General features: G+C 49.5%; 2 protein-coding genes across 2 annotated transcripts; both read left to right on the forward strand.

Moving 5' to 3' along the window:
* Window positions 1–161: 161 nt before the first annotated feature.
* Window positions 162–4,800, forward strand: LOC131291165 (DNA polymerase subunit gamma-1, mitochondrial). Its single transcript, XM_058320356.1, has 2 exons — window positions 162–3,430; window positions 4,533–4,800. Exons 1-2 carry the CDS (start codon window positions 162–164, stop codon window positions 4,798–4,800), a joined length of 3,537 nt encoding a protein of 1,178 aa, XP_058176339.1.
* Window positions 4,801–5,230: 430 nt separating this feature from the next.
* Window positions 5,231–8,350, forward strand: LOC131291166 (uncharacterized). The gene is made up of 2 exons (XM_058320357.1): window positions 5,231–6,098; window positions 7,140–8,350. Exons 1-2 carry the CDS (start codon window positions 5,231–5,233, stop codon window positions 8,348–8,350), a joined length of 2,079 nt encoding a protein of 692 aa, XP_058176340.1.
* The last annotated feature ends 13,558 nt before the right edge of the window (window positions 8,351–21,908 follow it).

Raw genomic sequence — 21,908 nt, forward strand, 5'->3', positions numbered from 1 at the left:
CGTACTCGTGCGAACCCTCCATAATATGGTAGATAAAACACCTCGTTTGACATTCACTCAAATAAACAATGCACATCATGCTACAGAGATTTAAAACAAACGTTTAAAAGTGTGAACATTACGGTAAAAAGTTGGTATCGGGTGTGTTGTATTTGAAAATAATGCGTCCTACGTTTTGGTGCCGTTGGTTTAGCGCCGGTGCGTCGCCGGAGAATGAAATCCTACCGCATAGTACCGTTCGCCGGTTGGTGCGAGGCTCAGAATGCAATGAAAACAACAACAAAGCGCAAACCAGCCGAAGATCACTGCCATTGGAACACCAGCGGCCGCGGGATGGGCCAAAGTTGAATGAAATGAACGTGCAGATGCTGTCCCGGTCGCTGCATCGTCAGATATTCGGATGTGGCTCAACCTCGCCGGCGCCGGCAGAATACCCGGGAACTGTGAAATCACTGCGCGATGAGCTTTTACGCCACGGGCTGGATGTTTCCCGGCCCGTAGTGCTGCCGGAAGTAGATCTTACATTACCACCCCTGCGTGGTGCAAATATTGAGGAACATTTTTGGTCGATTGCCGAAGAACAGTGTGAACCTTTTCTTCGTGCGATCGAAACTCTCCCCGAGGAAGTGCCAAATACCCCGACCAACTGGTCTCGTGCGCCCGGTTGGACACGGTACGATGCACAAACAGGCGAATCGAAGTCCGTACCCTTCCCCGACGAGCAGGCGCTGGTGTTCGACGTGGAGGTGTGTGTTCGAGCCGGTCCGGCGCCGACCATGGCTACCGCGTTCGGTACCTCCGGCAGCTGGTATTCGTGGACCAGCCCGCAGCTGACGGGAGAGGCAACCCGGCCGAACGACGGGCATGGTGCACTTTACCAGCTGAGCGATATGATTCCCCTCGAGAGCGATTCCGTGCAGGATGCGCGAAAATCTTCATCACGCGACACATCAGCCTTACGGCCGCGAATCGTGATCGGGCACAATGTTTCATACGATCGAGCAAGAATACGGGAGCAGTATTGGCTGGAACCGACACCGCTGCGCTTTTTGGACACGATGTCGCTACACGTCTGCGTGAGCGGTGTTACAAGCTACCAGCGGGCGATGCTTAAGTCGAAAAAGCTTGAAGAAAGCGGCGAGGAATGGCTTGAGCAAGCGTCACTGAACAACCTAGCCGACGTCTATGCGCTCTACTGCGATGGTGCTACACTCACCGGTAAGTCCCGGCGGAACACTTTCGTAGACGGCACCCTGGAGGACGTGTCGGCCGACTTTAACAATCTCATGGCGTACTGCGCCGACGATGTGCGAGCAACTCGTGCCGTGCTGGCACGCCTCTGGCCACTATTTCGCGAGCGCTTCCCCCACCCGGCCACGCTCGCCGGCATGCTCGAAATGGGCAGCGCCTACCTGCCGGTTAATGACAACTGGACACACTACCTCACCGAGGCCGACCTGAGCTACGAGGATCTGGATCTGGAGGCGAAGCATCTACTCTCACAGCGGGCGGACGCTGCATGCGCCCTAATGCACGATGACGCTTACCGGCGCGACCTATGGCTGTGGGACCAGGACTGGAGCGTGCAGCAGCTGAAGCTGAAGGCGGCGCCGAAGCGTAAGAAAGCAACCAAAAACGAATCGGAGTGTAAGAAGGAGGAGGAAGACGAATGTACTGAGGAGGAGGATCGTCTGGCGAGTAAGTTTGCGCATCTCTACGAAACGGCCAGCAGACTCCCGGCCAGGCGCCCGTTGCTGCCCGGCTATCCAGCCTGGTACCGAGCGCTCTGCTCCAAGCCTGATGTAGTCAATGACGAAGGTAGTCTGTGGCAACCAGGACCGGCGGCCAAGCTCGGCACCGGATTGCAAATTGCACCGAAGCTGCTATCGCTTTGCTGGGAAGGCTATCCGTTGCACTACATCCGTGGGCACGGGTGGGGTTTCCTGGTGCCGTACCGGTACGAGCGCGATCCCGAGCAGGAACCCGGGGAACCCCGGGTGCCGCTCGAGGAACTCGTCGCAGCCTGCCCCGTGATGGATTCGCGCCATCCGGGTGCGTCACACAACGAAAGCACCGAAGCCCTGCAGCATCTATGGAAGAACGTCGAAGCGACAATCAGCCGCAAAGAGTACTACGACCGGCGCAAAACGAAATCGGTGCCAAGGCCAGAGCTCGGGTCGGGTGTATGGTGCAACGTGGAGCTGGGCGGCTGTTGCTATTTTTTCCAGCTCCCCCACAAGGACGGTGCCGGCCATCGCGTTGGCAATCCACTCTCGAAGGACTTCCTCGCCAAATTCTCGGAGAACGTACTGGCGGGTGATGGGCGAGCGGCCGAACGGGTCGTCGAGATAGCCCGCATGCTCTCCTATTGGCGCAACAACCGCGATCGCATCCGGGGTCAGCTGGTGGTTTGGGAACGGTTGGCGAAGGGCGGCAAACAGTCGTCGTACGGTGCGATCGTGCCGCAGGTGGTCGTGTGCGGAACGCTTACCCGGCGCGCAATGGAACCCACGTGGATGACGGCCAGCAATGCGCAGCGGGAGCGCGTCGGATCGGAGCTGCGCGCGATGGTCCAGGCTCCGGCCGGGTATCGCATCGTCGGCGCGGATGTAGACAGCCAGGAGCTGTGGATCGCATCCGTGCTGGGCGATGCGGATGTTGCGAGCGAGCTGTCCGGGAACCTGCACGGTGCGACCCCGTTCGGTTGGATGACGCTGAGCGGCACCAAGGCCACCCGCACCGACATGCACAGCGTGACCGCGGCCGCCGTCGGCATCTCGCGCGACCACGCCAAGGTGATCAACTACGCGCGCATCTACGGTGCTGGTGTGCAGTTCGCCGAGCGGCTCCTCAAGCAGTTCAATCCGACCTTCAGCGAGGCGGAGGCGCGCTCCAAAGCTACCAAAATGTTCGCCCTCACCAAGGGCCGCAAGGTGTACCGGATGCGGGAGGAGGTACGCGAGCAGTACCCCGATGCCCCGCCCCACTCATCGCCGTACGAAGCGCTCCGGCTGGCTCGGGCCTACAATCGTCCCGTCGGCGAACTGTTCCATCCACCGCGCTGGGTCGGCGGCACGGAAAGTGCCATGTTCAACCGGTTGGAGCAGATCGCCGGAAGCGAAGCACCGGTAACACCATTTCTGGATGGCCGCCTAAGCCGCGCACTCGAGCCACCTGGCGGTCGATCGGCCGACGATCGGTTTCTTCCGACGCGCATCAACTGGGTGGTGCAGAGCGGAGCCGTCGACTTCCTGCACCTGATGCTCGTCTGCATGCGCTGGTTGATGGGGGCGGACGGGCGCACGCGGCTACGTTTCTGCATGAGCTTTCACGACGAGGTGCGCTACCTGGTGCCGGAGCGGTACGCACACCATGCCGCCCTCGCCATGCACGTCACGAACCTGCTCACCCGTGCCTTCTGCGCGCATCGGTAAGCCACGCGCCAATAACCAATTCTCTCTTCCAGTTCAACTTACAACATACCCTTTGCGTTTGTCATAAGAAAACTAACAACAACATAAGACTATACAACAACACAACACGAAGACATGTCACGTATTTTTGTTGATACTTAATTTGCTGGTTGCAGATATCTTATCTTATTTACAATACTTGTTTTCGTTTTACCAACCTTAACCATGTCTTTAAACGTAGGCAGAGTCGCATAACACCGAGGACACTGCTCGCAGTTAGCAGCATTTAGAATTTAAAATCTGATTGGTTTGATATTTTGTTCAAACAATTCCACTGTCAATTTGCCTGGCACAATGGTTGTTTTCAACTTCAATTTCTATCAATCACCCGTAAAAGAAACAATACTACAACTGCAGAGAATTTGCTAAATTTAATCCGATTTATAGACTAAAGTAATGTGAGGCAACATGGACTCCTAATGCGAAAGTCAATAATTTCTCGTAGTTCCATTGAAGAAATACAACCTAAGTTTCTATGTATGTCAGGACTCTCGCATCTTGTCTATTACTAAAAAATATTAAAACAACATAGACAAGTCCCATGAACCTTTGAAAATAGTGGTACAAAAAGCTCCATTTATAACAATTCATTAGGCTTATTAAAAGAATTTTGATGTATTTTGAGTATTTATAATTTCAATTCTAACATATTTAAATAGTTTTGTTTCCTACAGCAAATGCAAAATTCTTCTCGCAGTGATTTTTTCATTCCTTGATTCAGTATAAAATGTCGATATTTGTTCATTTAGATAGTGAACACACAATATATACAGCCTTGAGTTGGTAAAGTATGGCCATTAACAACAATTTAATTCGGTAGTTAAACTCTCAATGCATGTTGCGACTAACACTTTAATAACGAAATCTTACACGGTTTCAGACTAAATTTGTTTTATTCTGCTTTTTGTGTAAAATTATAACGTAAAGGTGTGAAATTTACATAAGCTAATGAACGTGCTCCTTTAGTTCATATATTTTGAAATACTTTTGCAAATGCTTTCGACCGAAGCAGGAATCACGAACCTACCCTAACATTATTGTTTTTGTTTTATTTTCCAGCGTCGGCTTCCGGGACCTGCCGCAATCGGTTGCCTTCTTCTCGACAGTCGAGGTCGATCGGGTGCTGCGCAAGGAGGCCCAGCACGACTGCCGGACGCCCTCCAACCCGCACGGACTGACCGCTGGCTACGGCATCCCGGACGGCGAGTCGCTCGACATCCACCAGACGCTAGCCCGGCTCGGTCCGAAGCGGAGCGACATGAGCCGCTGGGCCTGGCACCGCGGCACCGGCACTGAGACCCCGGCCAACCCAGTTGCTGGTAGCTGAGAGCCTGGTGGAGCACAACCCTGCCTTACAATTTAGCTGCATGACGACGTGCTTTCTTCCCGCGAATGCACATGCGAATGTTCGATGTCTTTTTCACCTTCCCTATTGCTCGTGGCGGTGAGAATTGTGACCAGCTGTTGCCGAATGGGGACGCAATGCCCGACTCTACTATTTACATTTGCAGACCCTCCCGGTTAGCGAATGAGTAATAGTGTTGCTGAATAAATAATAATTCATCGAAAAACGGATGGCCGACGACTCTAGGACTTGGGATTTTAATGCTGAATGTTTTATGGCGCAACGTTGTTTGCGGGGAGCGGCCTAACGCTAATGAGTATTTATTTTCTGCATACATTGAGCAGGCAGGTCAGGTCGATTGGTGCTGGGTTTAGAAAGCGCTCGGTTCGGATTGTTCAGTCCACCCCACGCGATGGCCGCCAGCCGGCTGCTTTGTCCGGAGCAGCTGGTGTTGGTCCAGCTGCTGCTGATACAATACGGCACTGTTGTACGCACCTGCAATCAACCGGTGAGCATGCTCTTTCTAGACACTTGGATCGAACAGCAGCAGCAACAACCAACTAGTTCCCTGTGGTGGGATGAACGAATTGACGCTATTTTCGCTCACGTCGACCGTATCGACGTGGTGAACGGCGAGCACAGCCCAGGTCGGTTGGATAGGGAGTCGCTGCGCCTCCGCACGGTCCGCTGGTACAGTGCCAGCCCGGGTGGACTCTGCCCTCCCTCGGGCCCTCCGGACGAATGCCATCCAGTGGACGACCTCGAACACTTTCGCGCACGCTGGTCTGCGAACGACTATGGCGGGTATATCATTTACGGTCACCTCGAGGCCAACGCCCTGCTGGCCTACTACGCGTGCCTGTTCGATCCGTCCGGGACGTACCTTCTCACGGTGGACCAGCAGCTGCAGCCGGACGATCGACCGCCCCTGCTCGCCCGGCTCCGGCAGATCTGGTCCGAGCGCGGTGCCTTCCGAGTGTTCGTTCGCCTACGCGACGGAGAACTCCTCACCTTCAACCCCTTTCAACCACCGGCTACTTCGACCGTTGGATATGGCGCACTGGTGTCGATTGCCTCCGGAGACCCGCTGCCCAGCGTACCGGCGAACGATTTCCACGGATACCCACTGCGGATCGAAGTGTTTCGATCGGTGTACAGCAATCCGATCGTGGACGAGTTGCGTCAACAGCGATCCTCGGCCAGCAGTCCCACACCTGTGGACTACCGCGGCGCAGACATAACGACCCGTGACGTGCTTCAGCAGGCGCTCAACTTCACCGGTAAGCGCATGTTCGATTCCACACAAACAAAGGCTTACAGCACTTGCCGTATGATTTTACCTCGGAGTAGTTTGCCTATCTCTCAATCTGCACCAACTTTTCATCTCTCGTGACGAAAGATAAACAACACTTTCACGACCAACGGTGAACACAGCAGACCCAATCCCAACTATAATATATGATCCTAGTCCTTTGTAATAGATCTCGAGTAGTTTGAGAAACCGATGAAGTCAATTGTGGTTTGTTATGTTTTTGTGAATGTATGCCCTTCTCTGGACAGTTTTACCTTCACGTTTGCTTATTTTCACATCTTCTTACAATTCTAACCTAAATTCGCCATTGTTTTATGGCCTGGTATCAATGTAAGGAACTGTTTTACCCTGGATAACACTTAAAATGATTTGTTCTCTCAACGGATCGTTAGTTTCAGAAGTAGTTCAATCGTGTGCTTTTCAAGTTCATTGTAAATATTAGTATCCATCTGACTAGGTGGCTGGTACGAGCTTATTTTCATTGTTAATTTTTTCACTTCAGCTGAGAATAATATTGGAAGTACTTCATTAAACATTTGTATTTAATGTCAGTTCTGTAGGAAATGTTTTGAACCATTGGTATCGATACTGTCCAACCACAAAACAATGTTAGCCAGCTTGTAATTGTTGATAATCACAGTAGGCTGTTGCCAAGGAGAGTTCAACGCAGTAAGTTATAGCAATCAGTGCAATTTTCTTACTATTCTAGTAAGTCAGTGCTATGTAATGGGAAAAGCTGTTGGTAATGTTGTCCGTGTTGCATGATTGTGGGCAAAGTTAAAGTACCAACCATCTGCAGCAACTTTGCCCAAATAGCCAACCCAAGCCTAAATTCTCAACATAAACAACGTCTTGAAGCAGAAATATTTTAACAACTACAATATAATTGGAATAAATGATTAATTTCAAATGAAATTATTTTATAACAATTATTATAACATTATTTACAATACAACAAATACGTTAAAAAGGTACTAAGTTCAACGACCTTGTTGTCTCTCACCATCAGCCATGCACGTGCCGGCCGACAAGGATCTGTTCGGCGACCGGCAGCCGAATGGGAGTTTCTCCGGCGCGCTCGGAAGGCTGGTGCGGCGCGAGGTCGACATCGTGTTCACCGGTTTCTTCATCAAGGACTACTTCACGCGCGACGTGGAGTTCACCGCCAGCGTGTACTCGGACGCCGTCTGCTGCCTGGTGCGCAAGGCGAGCCGCATCCCGGAAGCGCTGCTGCCTCTGTACATCTTCCCGGGCGACATCTGGGCGCTGCTCGGCTTGCTCGGTGTGCTGTGTGCGCTGGTGTGGGGCCTGCTGCGCCGGGCCATCCGCGCCCTGTACGCGCAACGCCGCCAGTCGCTGTGGTCACGCCGGCACCGGCTCGCCGTGCTGTTCAACCTGGATCGGAGCATGCGCCGGGCGACGGCCAGCCGGCAGGCCGTGCAGCTGCTGATCGACGCGTTTGTGCTGCTGTTGAGCGCGCCGTACCAGCGCTTCACCCGGTCCGGCGTCGAGCGGCTGTTCCTCGCCGGCCTGCTGCTGGTCAGCCTGATCTTCGTGTCGCTGTACCAGTCGGGCCTGTCGGCGGTGTTCGTCAACCCGCTCTACTACCCGGACGTCGGCACGCTGCAGCAGCTGGAGGCGAGCGGGATGGCGATCCCGGTCAAGTACCGGGGCTTCATCGACGACGTCTTTCCGGTCAACTACAGCCGGCTGATGACGGCACTGCGCGCCCGGATGCAGTACCTGCGCGTGCCGGAGTCGATGCTGACGCGCGTCGCCCGCCTCGGCACCGTCGCCACCGTCACGCGCCGCTCCACGCTCGCCCTCGACAACGCCATCTACATGACCACGCGCCAGCTGCACCTCGTGCCGGAGTGTCCGCGCACGTACAACCTCGCCTACGTCACGCCGCGCCGGTCCGCCCTCGGCGAGCGCCTCAACCGGGTGCTGCTGCGGCTGGCCGGGGGCGGCCTGGTCGACCACTGGATCGAGGAGATGCGCTACGAGTGGACGCTACGCGACCGCCCCGTCGTCCAGCGCATGGTACAGTCCGACTTCAAGGTGCTGACCGTGCTGGACATGCAGTTTGCCTTCTACGTGCTGGCGATCGGGCTCGCCCTAAGCGCCGGCGCCATCGCCCTCGAGCTACTGTTCTACTCCCGCTCCCGTCGATCCGTCCCCCGGGCGCTCGTTGACGCCGTGCGAATGTTTCAACGCTAGCCTCTGCTCTAGCGACCCGTCTCTGAACGTACAACAACTACTCGAGTACAAAGGAAGGGCAAGCTGGAGATAATAGAAACGATAAAATAGGAAACAAAGCGATACTGTACGAGAGGATTATGGGAGCCCTAAGCGGTCAATACTATAGCGTAAAATATGACAAAAAAATAGAACGAATTTGGAATACTTTTCGACAAATTCATTGTTAACTACTACTTTTTTCCTACAAACAATAAGTTTTCTGCTGAGTCATCGATGGTTGGTTTTATCAATTGGTTGGTAAAAAATTCTTATTCAACAAATAGAATTTAGATAAATTTTGTGGTACTAACAGAATATGTCAGAAACGCATTGATCAATATCAGATAGATTAAAATGTTTATGTTTTTTAACGCATTATTTTAGGCCTATACTTGATGTACCACAAACTTGTTGTTTTCATGCAACAACATACTTGTTTCCAATTGATTTGATATAAAACATTTTTTCTTTCGTTATTCTTAAACTCTGATTAATTACCAGAGGCGGATTAATTGTTCCAGAGGCCCCAAGCAGCTACAAGTTGTAGGTCCCAAAAACATACATTACACTCAACATTCAACTTTATATTTCAAAATTTCAACTACACTGCAATCTAAAATTTTCCTCAATATTATCCTAAGTTTTCAATGCCAAAAGCCTTATTTTCAAAACCATACTTCATGCGAAACCATCTTTGCGAACTTCCCAGGAGAAGCTTTTTCACGAATAGTTGACTGTATTAGAACCCTTTTGATTGGTTTGCATAAAAACAAGAAACCGTAATAAAACCATTTCCCAACGACTGAAATGCCTACAATAGTTAGCAAAAGATGGTGATATGATTATTACTTTTCAAACCCAGATGAAAAGTATAGGTAAAATATCCTGTTTTGTATAACAATTATCTATAGCCGATTGATGGTTTTTTAATTAGTATTTTTTTTACATCCACGCACTTCGCTTTACGTGTCGTTATATAACTTTGAGATCGATTATTTCATAGTTAAGTTATGATTGTGTTTGTCCGTGTTAAACGAATGCTTTACCCACGTTAATTTTCTTTCGAAACTGCATCGGAAAAAGTAATAAATGATCTTAAAAGCAACCGTTTGGAGATCGTAAAACTCATTTGCAATAACGGAGTTATTCCAGATCGAAATTGAAAGAAAACACAGAAAGAAAATGAAAAGAAAACACAGTTTGTTTTGTTAAGTTTTTCTTCAAATAGATTGCAGCATACCGTCGCTTTGTTTTTATTCAGAGTTCATATACGTCCCAGCCTAATCTTATTATTTATCTCTACTCTCTGTGTGTTTTGCTTGAATGGTTTTTTGTTGTTGTTTGATGTCTTTTTGCTTGTCTGTTGCGGAACGATCACTTCTAGTATTTCGTGTATTTGCTTGTACACAGTTTGTGTTACGTAGGTAGATTTTCGCATTGCTCATTTTATTATTTCCTCATTATTTTGCTTTCACACTCGCTCGTTTTATGTTGCTTATGGTTTTGTCTTTTGCTTTTCAATTTGCTTTGTTGCCTATTGCTGGACAAACGAACGACGCCGAGAACGCAGCATCAGACAATATTACTTCCGTTTTTGCACAAGAATAGTTTAAAAATGTTTTAGCGTGGTGTACGTTCTACACCCCCGGCCAGCGTTCCGGTTTTAAGGGTTCGATGGGCAGTCAGTAACGAACGCAAGACCAGGGATGTTCGAACCGGAGCTGATTGCTGCGCGTCACCGTACGTTCCATTTGTACGGTGGCTTGCTCACGAAAAACCGACCGGTATGTAGTATGAAAATATTCTAAACCTAGCGATAAATCCTACGTATGTACACAATATGGTTTTGTCAGCAATCTACTTTTGATGTCCTCCTCCTCCTCCGTCGCTCGGGGTGCACGTAACCTACACTCACAGTTAGAATAAACCCTTGTTAGTTGCTTCTCACATTAAGATTGCATCGTGCCAACTTGCACGGAGTCCCATTCTCTGATGTCCTCTGCTCGACAGATACGGTAGAATATAATTGATATTAGCTTAAACCTAGCGTTCCCGCGAATTCTTTCCGCGTGGATTGTTGGCGTTCGGCGTATGGAAGGGGTGGTAAGTGTGCGCGCCTTTCTTTGCCGGCAGTAATCGAGTCGCATACGGTGTGACACGGGGCAGCAAACTGAGCTCGCTCGCTGGCCGTCCAGACAGCCAGAGATGCTCCTAGTCGGTCGAGCAACTCTCTAGCAGTTCCGCGGCGCTACCACCGCTTCTTATAATACTAATTCCTACTATCTGACCCTCCCTTAGGGAGGGTTTGGTGAACGTCACGCGGCTTTTTATCACCTTCCGCGCGAGGCTCTAGTTTCGTGTATTTCGTTTGTTTTTTCTGGCTTCACATCGCACCCCGCGCCAGTCGATCGCCGAGATTTCCGGTTGTGCTGTTTGCCGCTCATTTTGCCTCGTACCTCTAGATCGTGTGCCTGTCCATGATTAATGATAAAAAATCCGGCGCATCGTTTCTATCCTAAAGCCAGCGCAAGCCGCCTGGGAGTCTTTCCATCGGTCCTGGTGTTGCGAATAAGACGTATTCGATAAATAAGAAAAAAAAACTATCTACAAAAAGGAACAAAAAGAACATCCTTGCATCGCTCAGCCCAGTGGCCGTGCCTGCCTCGGGGCGTCTACGGAAACGAACGGCCTGGTTGCCGCAAACACCATGACGTGATTGGTATGCTGTTTTTTGGGGGGAATTAAATTTAAACTAATCGGCGCGCCACTCCATCCTTCCGCCACGCCGAAGAACACACCGGGCGTACGTAAACCAGCTTCGTACGGCTTTGCTTCCCCCTAATCTTACGTTTGCGGGAACGAAACGAGGGAAACGAAAACGAAAACAAAAACATATCCTTAGAAGTTAAGATGCGTCTCCTGGACAACGGGATATTGACAAGGTTGAAATTTACTAAACAAATACTGTACAACGATTGCCCGCTGGACGCCAAACAGTGTGCACACACCCGAGGTGTGCCACTAAAACGCGCCACCCCCGCGGTGTTGGCCATTGGCTCTCTATTGCACCCTATCGCTGCGCACGGATGATGAGTCTCACATAAGTTTGGGATACTTGTTACAAATCTCTATGCAAACGACGAAGGTGGTGATCCTTAACGGAAACCACCAGTCAAGACCACATTAGCAATGTGGAAGAAACAATGACATAAAACCAAACTCCAATAAGAGTTAGGCGAAGAGGAGTGCAAAATTTAACATTTAAAATCATTATTCAATTTAGCAAAGGTTTGTTTCGAGTAAAAAAAAAGTCGCCAGCGACTAAAAATAAAAATAGAAAAATACAATTGTACGACAAAAGACGTACACAAATGCGAAAAGTAAAATAGTTATAAAAAAAATATAACAGATGCCCGCCCTCGCCTACGATAAAAGTAAGCTGAGAGAAGCGCGCTGGCGGTTGTTATGATGGTGATAACATTGTACGACGAAAGACGTACGTAAATGCTAAAATAGTAAAGTTGATAGATGCGCACTCACGGACGTTAAATGTCCGTGTGATAAAAACTGCACAACGCAAGGTGTGTGCGAAATTGAGAAAAGTAAAATTGTTAAGTTGATAGATGTGCGATCCGGTGATAAAATCGTGCACCGAAAGGTGTCCGAGGTTAAGTTGATAGATGCGCGCGCCGGCGGATGTTATCCGGGTGATAAAACTGTTTGCGCGCAAGAAACGATGATCTATGCGCGTTCCCGTGCGAGACACTTAAAAATGGTAAAATAAATTAATAAAACAGTCGAAGGGAAATGCAAACTAATGGTCCGCCTTAGCCTTCCGCCGTCAGGGGATCGCGCGCGTGATGGATACGCACGTGCTTGTTGTGGTTGGTCTTGGTGGAGGACGTCTTGCCGCAGATGTTGCACGCGTACGGCCGCTCGCCGGAGTGCATGCGCTTGTGCTCGGTCAGGTAGTACTTCCGGTGGAACTGGCGGCCACACTCGTCACACTTGTGGCTCTTGTCCGTCTCGTGCTCGCGCGAGTGCCGCAGCCAGTTGTACTTGCGGATGAACTGGCGCCCGCAGTGGTTGCACGTGTACGGCCGTATCGAACGGTGCGCGTTCACGTGCGTGAGGTAGTCCGACTCGCGCACGAAGCCGGCCGGGCAGAGGGTGCACTGGAACGGCTTCATGGTCGGGTTGGCGTGCGTCCACTTGTGCTGCTTCAGGTTCCAGTTGGTGGTGAAGTGCTTGTTGCAGATGCCGCACGAGAACACCAGCCGCTCCTCGGTGTGCGTCTCCATGTGGCGCCGCATGCTCGCCTTGGTGTATGGCTGCTGGCAGACGGTGCACGGTTCCGTTTTGTTCTTCAGCTTCGCGTACTGCAGCGTGTGCGACAGCCGGATGTGGCGCGTCAGGCTGTTCTGGTGGATGAACTTCTCGCGGCAGTACGGACACGGTTTCGGCTTCTGCTCGTGCGTCTCCTTGTGCCACTCCATCTTGGCACGGGTGGGAAACACGTCGCCGCACTGCGAGCACACGTACTCGTGCTTCACCGCCACCTTGTTGAGGTGGTAGCGGTTGCTGTGCTGCGCCAGGTTGGAGAAGCGCTTGAAGTGCCGGTTGCACAGCTTGCAGCGAATCGGTGCGTGCCCCGAGTGGACGCGCATGTGCTCGATCAGCTTCTGCTTGATCACAAAGTGCTTCCCGCACACCCGGCACCCGTGCTCCTTGATGCCGAGGTGGCGCTTAAGGTGGAGGGCGAAGTTGCGCCACTGCTTGAAGTGGCGCCCGCACGCCATACACTCGGCCGGATGGACCATCAGGTGAGCGTTGAACTGGTTGAAGCGCTCGAACTCGGCCCGGCAGACGGCGCACACGAATAACCGCTTGCGCACCACCGTCGTGGTGGGCGTCATGAGCACCAGCGTGTTCGACGGTTGCGCACCGAGCTCATACTTGCGCTGTATCTCCTGCCGCAGCCAGTGGTAGTCCATCACCACCGGGGCCAGCGGCTCGGGCGGAGGCTTCTCCCCGGTAACGCCTGTCTTTACATCCTCCGTGAGAAGGCCCGAACCTAGCAGCTCGGATGGCAGCGACAGTTCCAGCTGCTGCTGCTGCTGCTGATGATGCTGCAGCTCTCCCGGCTGCGTTTGCAACTGTAGCGCTTCTTCCGGATGCACGCTTCGCATATGCTCCCGCCGTTGCTTGATCGAGCTGAACGGCTCCATGCACTTGACGCAGCGATATGTTCGGGGGATCCCACTTCCGGACGGTTTGCTGGACCCACGCGACCCGGACGGTCCGGTGGTTCGCGCCTTCGTCGGGCCGTAGTGATGAGATGAGGGGGCAAACTCCTCAAAATCTAACGCTCCGGTCCCTTTCGGCAAGTATTTCTCCTCCCGCATACCCTCCACATACGGCACGAGTATAGCGGATTGTTCCACTACCTGTTGTTGGTGCTGCTGCTGGTCCTGATGGAGCTGTAATTCGAGATTAGCACCCAGCTCACCGAACGGCACCTTCGGTATAGTGCTTTTCATAGACCCACTGCGCTCTCTTTCCTCCTCGTCCTCATCTTCACCTGGTACGTCATCCTCATCATAGTCGTCTTCATCTTCGTCACCAACGACTTCTTTTTTGTATCCCCCCACGGGAACACTACCCCGCGACGGGTAATTGGTAAGGGACGCCTGTGAGCCTGATGAGAACGGGCTGTGGGATAGAACGAAGTGTCATTCATTGTCGAAACGAATACAACTAGTGAACAGCACAGCCTATGTTAATAGTAGTAGTAACAGTGAACAACACAAGCACCTAATCCTCTAGTTAGCAGTGAAACTAAAACAACGCACGTTCCGGTACGTTTCTATCCAAAGGCCACCAAAGCTCCTGACGTTTCCGTTGGTAGTGTTCGAATGGGATGTGTGTAGGATGAATGTTAGAAACTATCTACAAAAGGAACAAAAAGAACGAAGGAACGGGCTGCGCAAACCATGACGTGACGGACATCATGATGAGAACCGTCCTAACGGCGGAAAACGGCAATACCGTCGAATAATGCTAAATTTTCATCGTTTGATTCCCACGACCAATAAGTTTCCCTGGCGGACGTATCGATGTTAGTAGGTTTTAATCAATTAATGCCCTTCCAATTCCCCAATCACCGACGATCTGAAAAGAACCCATGTTCATAAAGGAGAAGGATTGAAATACAGCGTTTACATCACAAGAACGTTGCTACTTGCGATCTAAGCCCCTGTTAGGGGCCCTCCCGCGGCCACTCAAGTCCGCACTCACCGTTTAAACCCACCACTGCTCGATGGGCCGCTTTGCTAACCGGCGTAACCGCTCGGCTGCCACGGAACCCATTAGCTCCTTTTGTTTCATTAATTTTGTCAGACTTACATTTCATTTTGCAAGACAAAAATCTCAACATCATCAGATCTCCGCGAAGATCTGTCTGCGAGGTCAACGCTTGCATGAAGTACTGATTGTAGCAGGATAATGTGCAATGTGGTCAGCCAAAATTAAGAGAAAACAAAATTCTAACACACAATAAACGAAGAAGAATGAAAAATTTATAATTTTTAAATTGTTGCCTGACAATGAAAATTAGTTAAATGTGCAATTGAAAGATGTGCGATAGCGAATTGTGTACGACAGTGAAGTTAGTTAAAAAGATAGATGCGCGCAGGTGATTGTTCTGATGGTGGGTGAAAAGCTGTACGCTACCGTGCCCGTATTACCGAAAGGTGTACGAAAATGCAAATTAGTGCAAAAGTGAAAATTCATTAAATTGATATGTACGCGCACAAGTTTCTAATACGCGCACAAATTTGCAAAAGTGAAAATTCATTAAATTGATATATACGCGCACAAGTTTCTAATACGCGCACAAATTTGCAAACGTGAAAATTAATTAAATTGCGTATATATCAATTTAATGATTTTTTTCTAATACGCGCACAAGTTTCTAATACGCGCACAAATTTCTAATAGACGCACAAATTTCTAATAGGCGCACAAGTTTCTACTAGGCGCACAAGTTTCTAATACGCGCACAAATTTACAAAAGTGAAAATTAATTAAATTGCGTATATATCAATTTAATGATTTTTTTCTAATACGCGCACAAGTTTCTAATACGCGCACAAATTTCTAATAGGCGCACAAGTTTCTACTAGGCGCACAAGTTTCTAATACGCGCACAAATTTACAAAAGTGAAAATTAATTAAATTGCGTATATATCAATTTAATGATTTTTTTCTAATACGCGCACAAGTTTCTAATACGCGCACAAATTTCTAATAGGCGCACAAATTTCTAATAGGCGCACAAGTTTCTACTAGGCGCACAAGTTTCTAATACGCGCACAAATTTACAAAAGTGAAAATTCATTAAATTGCGTATATATCAATTTAATTATTTTTTTCTAATACGCGCACAAGTTTCTAATACGCGCACCAATTTCTAATAGACGCACAAATTTCTAATAGGCGCACAAGTTTCTACTAGGCGCACAAGTTTCTAATACGCGCACAAATTTGCAAACGTGAAAATTAATTAAATTGCGTATATATCAATTTAATGATTTTTTTCTAATACGCGCACAAGTTTCTAATACGCGCACAAATTTCTAATAGGCGCATAAGTTTTAAATAGGCGCACAAGTTTCTACTAGGCCCACAAAATTGCAAAAGTGAAAATTCATTAAATTGATATATACGCGTACAAGTTTCTAATACGCGCACAAATTTCTAATGGATGTACAAATTTCTAATAGGCGCACAAGTTTCTAATACGCGCACAAATTTCTAATAGACGCACAAGTTTCTAATACGCGCACAAATTTACAAAAGTGAAAATTAATTAAATTGATATATACGCGTACAAGTTTCTAATACGCGCACAAATTTCTAATGGATGTACAAATTTCTAATAGGCGCACAAGTTTCTAATACGCGCACAAATTTCTAATAGACGCACAAGTTTCTAATACGCGCACAAATTTACAAAAGTGAAAATTCATTAAATTGATATATACGCGTACAAGTTTCTAATACGCGCACAAATTTACAAAAGTGAAAATTAATTAAATTGATATATACGCGTACAAGTTTCTAATACGCGCACAAATTTCTAATGGATGTACAAATTTCTAATAGGCGCACAAGTTTCTAATACGCGCACAAATTTCTAATAGGCGCACAAGTTTCTAATACGCGCACAAATTTACAAAAGTGAAAATTAATTAAATTGATATATACGCGTACAAGTTTCTAATACGCGCACAAATTTCTAATGGATGTACAAATTTCTAATAGGCGCACAAGTTTCTAATACGCGCACAAATTTCTAATAGACGCACAAGTTTCTAATACGCGCACAAATTTACAAAAGTGAAAATTAATTAAATTGATATATACGCGTACAAGTTTCTAATACGCGCACAAATTTCTAATGGATGTACAAATTTCTAATAGGCGCACAAGTTTCTAATACGCGCACAAATTTCTAATAGACGCACATGTTTCTAATACGCGCACAAATTTACAAAAGTGAAAATTAATTAAATTGATATATACGCGCACAAATTTCTAATAGACGCACAAGCTTCTAATATGCGCACAAGTTGGTAATACGCGCATAAGTGTCAGTTTGCTAGTTGACTAGAAAGTGACTAGAATGAAAGCTGTGCCACTACGTACAATGGCATCCGGGAAATTGCCGCGCTATGGGTGCCCAAACGGTTGCTCAGATTCCAGCACTCCTGGGCCGTCGAGTAGTCGTAAGAGCTCGGGTAGACAGGGATGTTCTCGCTGACGGCACACAGCTGCACAGATGGAATAGAAAGGAAAGAAGAAACATTAGGCTAGGCTCGAGGGTTCCGTTTTCGTATGTTGGATTCAAAATACAGAATTATAGGATTGATAAAATAGTCCTAAAGGCCTAAATTTAACACTACAATACATTGCCTTAGAATCTAGCTTGAATGCTATTAAGCAGTCTTTCTGGCCACTCTTTTACAAATGCTGTAACTTCGTCCTTTTGGAATTAGTAAACGGTTATTTTTAAAGTTGGCGTTTATGGTTTGTGTTTGGAAAATATAAGGGATGGAAAACCTTTCGACCGACCTTTTTTCATCTTTTACCTAAGTTGGAGGGTGTATCGAAAACCAAAAATGCATTGACTACCTTAACTAATATACCAAAAAGTAGCCATTTACAGATCAGAAAAATCTACAAAAAGGACGAAAATTATATAGCGTGGTAACACAAAAGAGCGGTCAAAAAGAATTCGCGCCTGGTCAAGGTTGGTTCTCGGGGAACTGGAGAAACAAGTAAGACCTTTAAGAAATGTTTGCTTCGATTTTAAGAAAAGCCTGTTTTTACTTACCCGTTTCCAAGGAGTCAACTCCATATCTCCGTTGCTCTCCTGCTCGGAAATTTCCCCCTTCGCTGGCATCTTTTCGTCCGTGCGTATGTTGAGGCTTTCCGTGGAGGGTGCCCGCTCCATGCTGCACGAGACGATCGAGGAGGCCAGCGACATGGCCGACGACGAATGGCGGCTGGTGGAGATGGCCGCGTTGGTCACCGCCGGCTTGTCGTCTGTGCCCGTGATGTCGGTATCCTCTTCTTCCTCCATGGAGGAATTATCCTCGCCGTATGATGCCGCTGTGCCGTGCCCCCCACCATTACCCGCACCACCATTGTGTGCACCGATCGGACTGGCACTGGCGCTCCGGTCGGCACTGCCGAGTAGCCCGCCATTGGCCGCAAGCACAGCACTGCTGTACTGGGGGCTGAAACGGTGAGCCCACACGCCCGGGACCGCCTCGCTGTCGTCCGGCGACGAAGCACCGCTGGTGAAAGCTGAGTTGGTGGATAGTGCGCGATGGAATTCGCTGGCGTAGTCGACGTCGGCGTGGCTGTAGAGCTGGAAGGGGTGCTGCTGCTGCTGTCGGCGATCGCCGTCCGACGCGCCAGACGATGCGATAGGCCCGACGACGCTCTCTGATGCAGCACGCGACGATGGACCGGCTTCGAGGAAATCCTTCACGTCGTAACTCTGCCGATAGTACGAGGCCGGGCGATGGACACCAGCGGCTGCACCAGCGCCAGAATGTTGTTCGAAAGCACCAGCCGCACCTGCAAACTTCGACGTCGACGACAGCGACGGTCCACCGACTTCGAGGAAATCCTTCACGTCGCGATGTTGTTCGATGGAGGCCGGTGGCGTGCGTGGGTCCGTCTCGACGATAACGTCGTCGCCAGCGACAGGCGGTGGAGTTGTGGGGATGACAGTAGCTGGTTGCGCATCCATCGTGGCTGGCTGTTGCTGGGCTTGGAACAACATGCCTTCGATTTTTACCGGTGTCGCCGCAGCTTGCATCGCGTTCATCTCACAAAGCTCGGCAAACGACGAAATGGACGAAGACATCGTGCGATCTTCGGAGTACAGGACCGCGTCCTGCGAGAGCATACTTTCCGTTGGCTTCCGGTCGACGAGATCCTCCGTTTCCACCTCGACCTCGACCATCGCCGTCGCGTCGACCATTTCGAAACACTCCAAGGATGCACGCGGCAGCAGCGGCGGCTCCTGGTCGACGATCGCATGGTAAACTGCCGGTGGTTCACTCTCCGGATTTGGCTCCAGCTTTACCAGCTGCTGGGGTATGTCACGCCTCCCGCGACGGCACCGGCTCATCTCATTACCGGAAAAGCGGTTGGACGAATGGCCCTCCTTCCTTTTCCGGTTGCCGCCTTGGCGTCCTCCTTGGCGTGTATTTTGGTACTTCCGGTCGTTTTCCTTATTGTCACTACTACTATGCCCCGACTGCTGACCGCCACCAGAGCCAGACCCACCATTCTGCCCCGGATCGTCCTCCCAGTCGCTTTCCTCTGCTACCTCCTCCTCGTCATCGTCCTCATCGTCGTCGTCTTCTTCCTCCTCGTCCCCCTCATCTGGCAAGTCCTCTTCACGTGCTAGGATCGGCTCGAGTTCGATTTCCTCCTCGGCCACTTCAGGACTGCAGCGCTGCTTGGTAGCGACAACCGCCTGGTGCCTCTTATGCGATTCTACCTTTCCTCCCGTTGACATGCGTGCCGTTAAGGTGATACGTCGATGTCTACGGTGCTGCGACTCGGTAGCGGTGCTGGTGGTGTGCTCCCTGGAGGAGGACGGACGCACCGGGGATGCAGGTGGGTGTGGAGTTTTACGAATAACGCTCGTCTCCAACCCCACCCCCAACGAATTGACCGCTGGGTGGCCTTCCCCGGGGGTGTTGATGCGTGCCCGCTTCCCATCGTAGCGATGCAAACCCGAGGGTCGCACCGGTCGTACCAACTGCGTCGTAGGTTCGGGGTCGTCTGTCGCGCTGCGCAGCTGTAAATTTATGTATTTTCCATTAGGGTTAAGAAGTTTATGAATCAAATTTAATTACCTTCACGTTGCTAAGGACGGTCACACTGGGCTTGCGTGGTGAACTAATACACTCCACACTGCTACTGCTGCCGCTGCTCACCGTTATGATCGACTCCGCTTTTGGCGGCGACAACCGCATCAATACCTCCTCCGTGGTGGTTGTTTGTGTTGTTCCACGGATATGACTTCGTTCTATTGTTTTGTATTGTACCGCCCGATGGTGGTTACTAATCTCGAAGCCATAGGATGTCTGCTTAAAAGGCGTACCATATTCCCTGCCCAGTAGTCTGGCCAGTACTTCATCCTCATGAACCAGGTAGGAATCCGCCAGCGATAGCCCAGACGGTCCGGCCTCAACGGTGCCTTCGCTGGACCCTGCTGTAGGTCCGGTCTCAACGGTCTCTTTACTAGATGGCAGCTGTCCGCTACTAGCCGGTATTGGCAGCTGTCCGCAACTAGCCGGTATCGGCAGCTGTCCGCTACTGACCGTTTGAGTGATAAGATTATTGGAATTAATCTGGGTGGCCCGACTATACGGAGGAGGCGGTCCAGAGTATAGTTCGTTGGTATATCGAGGCTGGTATGGGACTGGTCGTGCAGCACCTGATGATAAGTTGGCTGGGTTTGTGGGTTGCGAGATTATCAATGGCCCGTCATTTGGAGATACTTCGATTGCTGCTGCTGGTATTGCTGGCGCTGCAGCGGCGGCTGACAGGGGAGCGATCAATGCTGGTTGGTTAGCGGCTACATTCAACGGTACTGGTGCGTTCAACGCTGGTTGCGGCGGTCGACGATTTGCCGTTGCTGCCACCAGTCTTACGAGTTGCTCCTTTTCGTGAGTGTTTAAATGCTCCTCCAAAGTTATCCCGGTCCTCAAGAAAAGAGTACAAACCGGGCACTCTGTTTCTGTGTTCATTCTGTAGCTAGTTTTATTCTGTAGCTTTTGTAGCTTTTTAAACGAAAGATGGAATTCACAATTAAAACGATTGACAAAAAAACATGAAGAAAATAGCACAGTAAAGCATACACTGCCCGCAAACATTGCATGAAATCCGAATATTTCAACTAATTTCGCTTCCATCGGTTTCCGGAGTCAATCAATACTCATCTAGTAGGCTGCGGAGACACTGGCCCTTTCTGTCTCTGTCTGTGAAAGGATCCGACTTCACGCACACAGTAACGCCCACCGATGTGAACAACTATGCAATTCGGTGGAGGTAACACATTTGACAAACGCTAAAATGAAATGTCTGAAGTAAAACAACTCCCTCAGAGTTTTGCTTCAGACATTTCATTTTTTTTCCCAGCATTTTACAATAACTCCATGGTTGTTCAAAATGAAAGCCCCAGCAATCTGCCACCAGCAACGGAACAAGGCCTTGCACTGCTGTTTGTCCCTCTCACTCGAATTAATCAAGCGGAAGGTTCTCACTCACTCCCGTGTTGCTGCTGGTATCATTTAATTGTGAGCAGATGCACAACCCACAAACCAGAATCGATCGGTCGAAAAAATCACAAAATGGCATACGCTAGCAAACCTAACCCTAGAAACTGTAATATTGCTACCTTCCAACGTAAACGATTGCAATCCGACAATTGGTGAATGTGTCGTGCCTTGCTTACCTGATTCGAAGCAAATGAAGACTTTTGTTCCAGCAAAACGGTGACTGCTAATTCACGACGACCATCGACGATGACTGCTTCTTGCTGAATGCCTCTGGCTTTTGGCATTTGGCTCGGCCAGTGTTGCCAAAGCGCTAGAATGTTGTTACAGACATTACACGACGAATGCGATTCGAGCAGCCCAGATGTCAGGTACTTAAAATCGAGCAGCTTTGTTTCCACCGAGGCTTTTAACGAAGGTGTTTAAGCGCGAGTAACCGCAAGTCCTCACTAGACATTTCAAACGGGTTTCGCCCAAAAGCTCCTCAACACAAATAAAAAACTGCTTATTTTTGTAAGGGCCGAGGCCGACTGACACAAAATTGGAAGGATTTTCGAGCACTCGAGCAGCTTTTCAAGCAGAATTGCTTTTTAAAGCTCGTAATTTTGTGTCACTTTGAGTCTGGTGACATCGTACGGTATAATACATCCGTACCTTTTATCGGTAAA

Source organism: Anopheles ziemanni, chromosome X (genome assembly GCF_943734765.1).
Source record: "Anopheles ziemanni chromosome X, idAnoZiCoDA_A2_x.2, whole genome shotgun sequence".
NCBI classification, from domain to species: Eukaryota; Metazoa; Arthropoda; class Insecta; order Diptera; family Culicidae; genus Anopheles; species Anopheles ziemanni.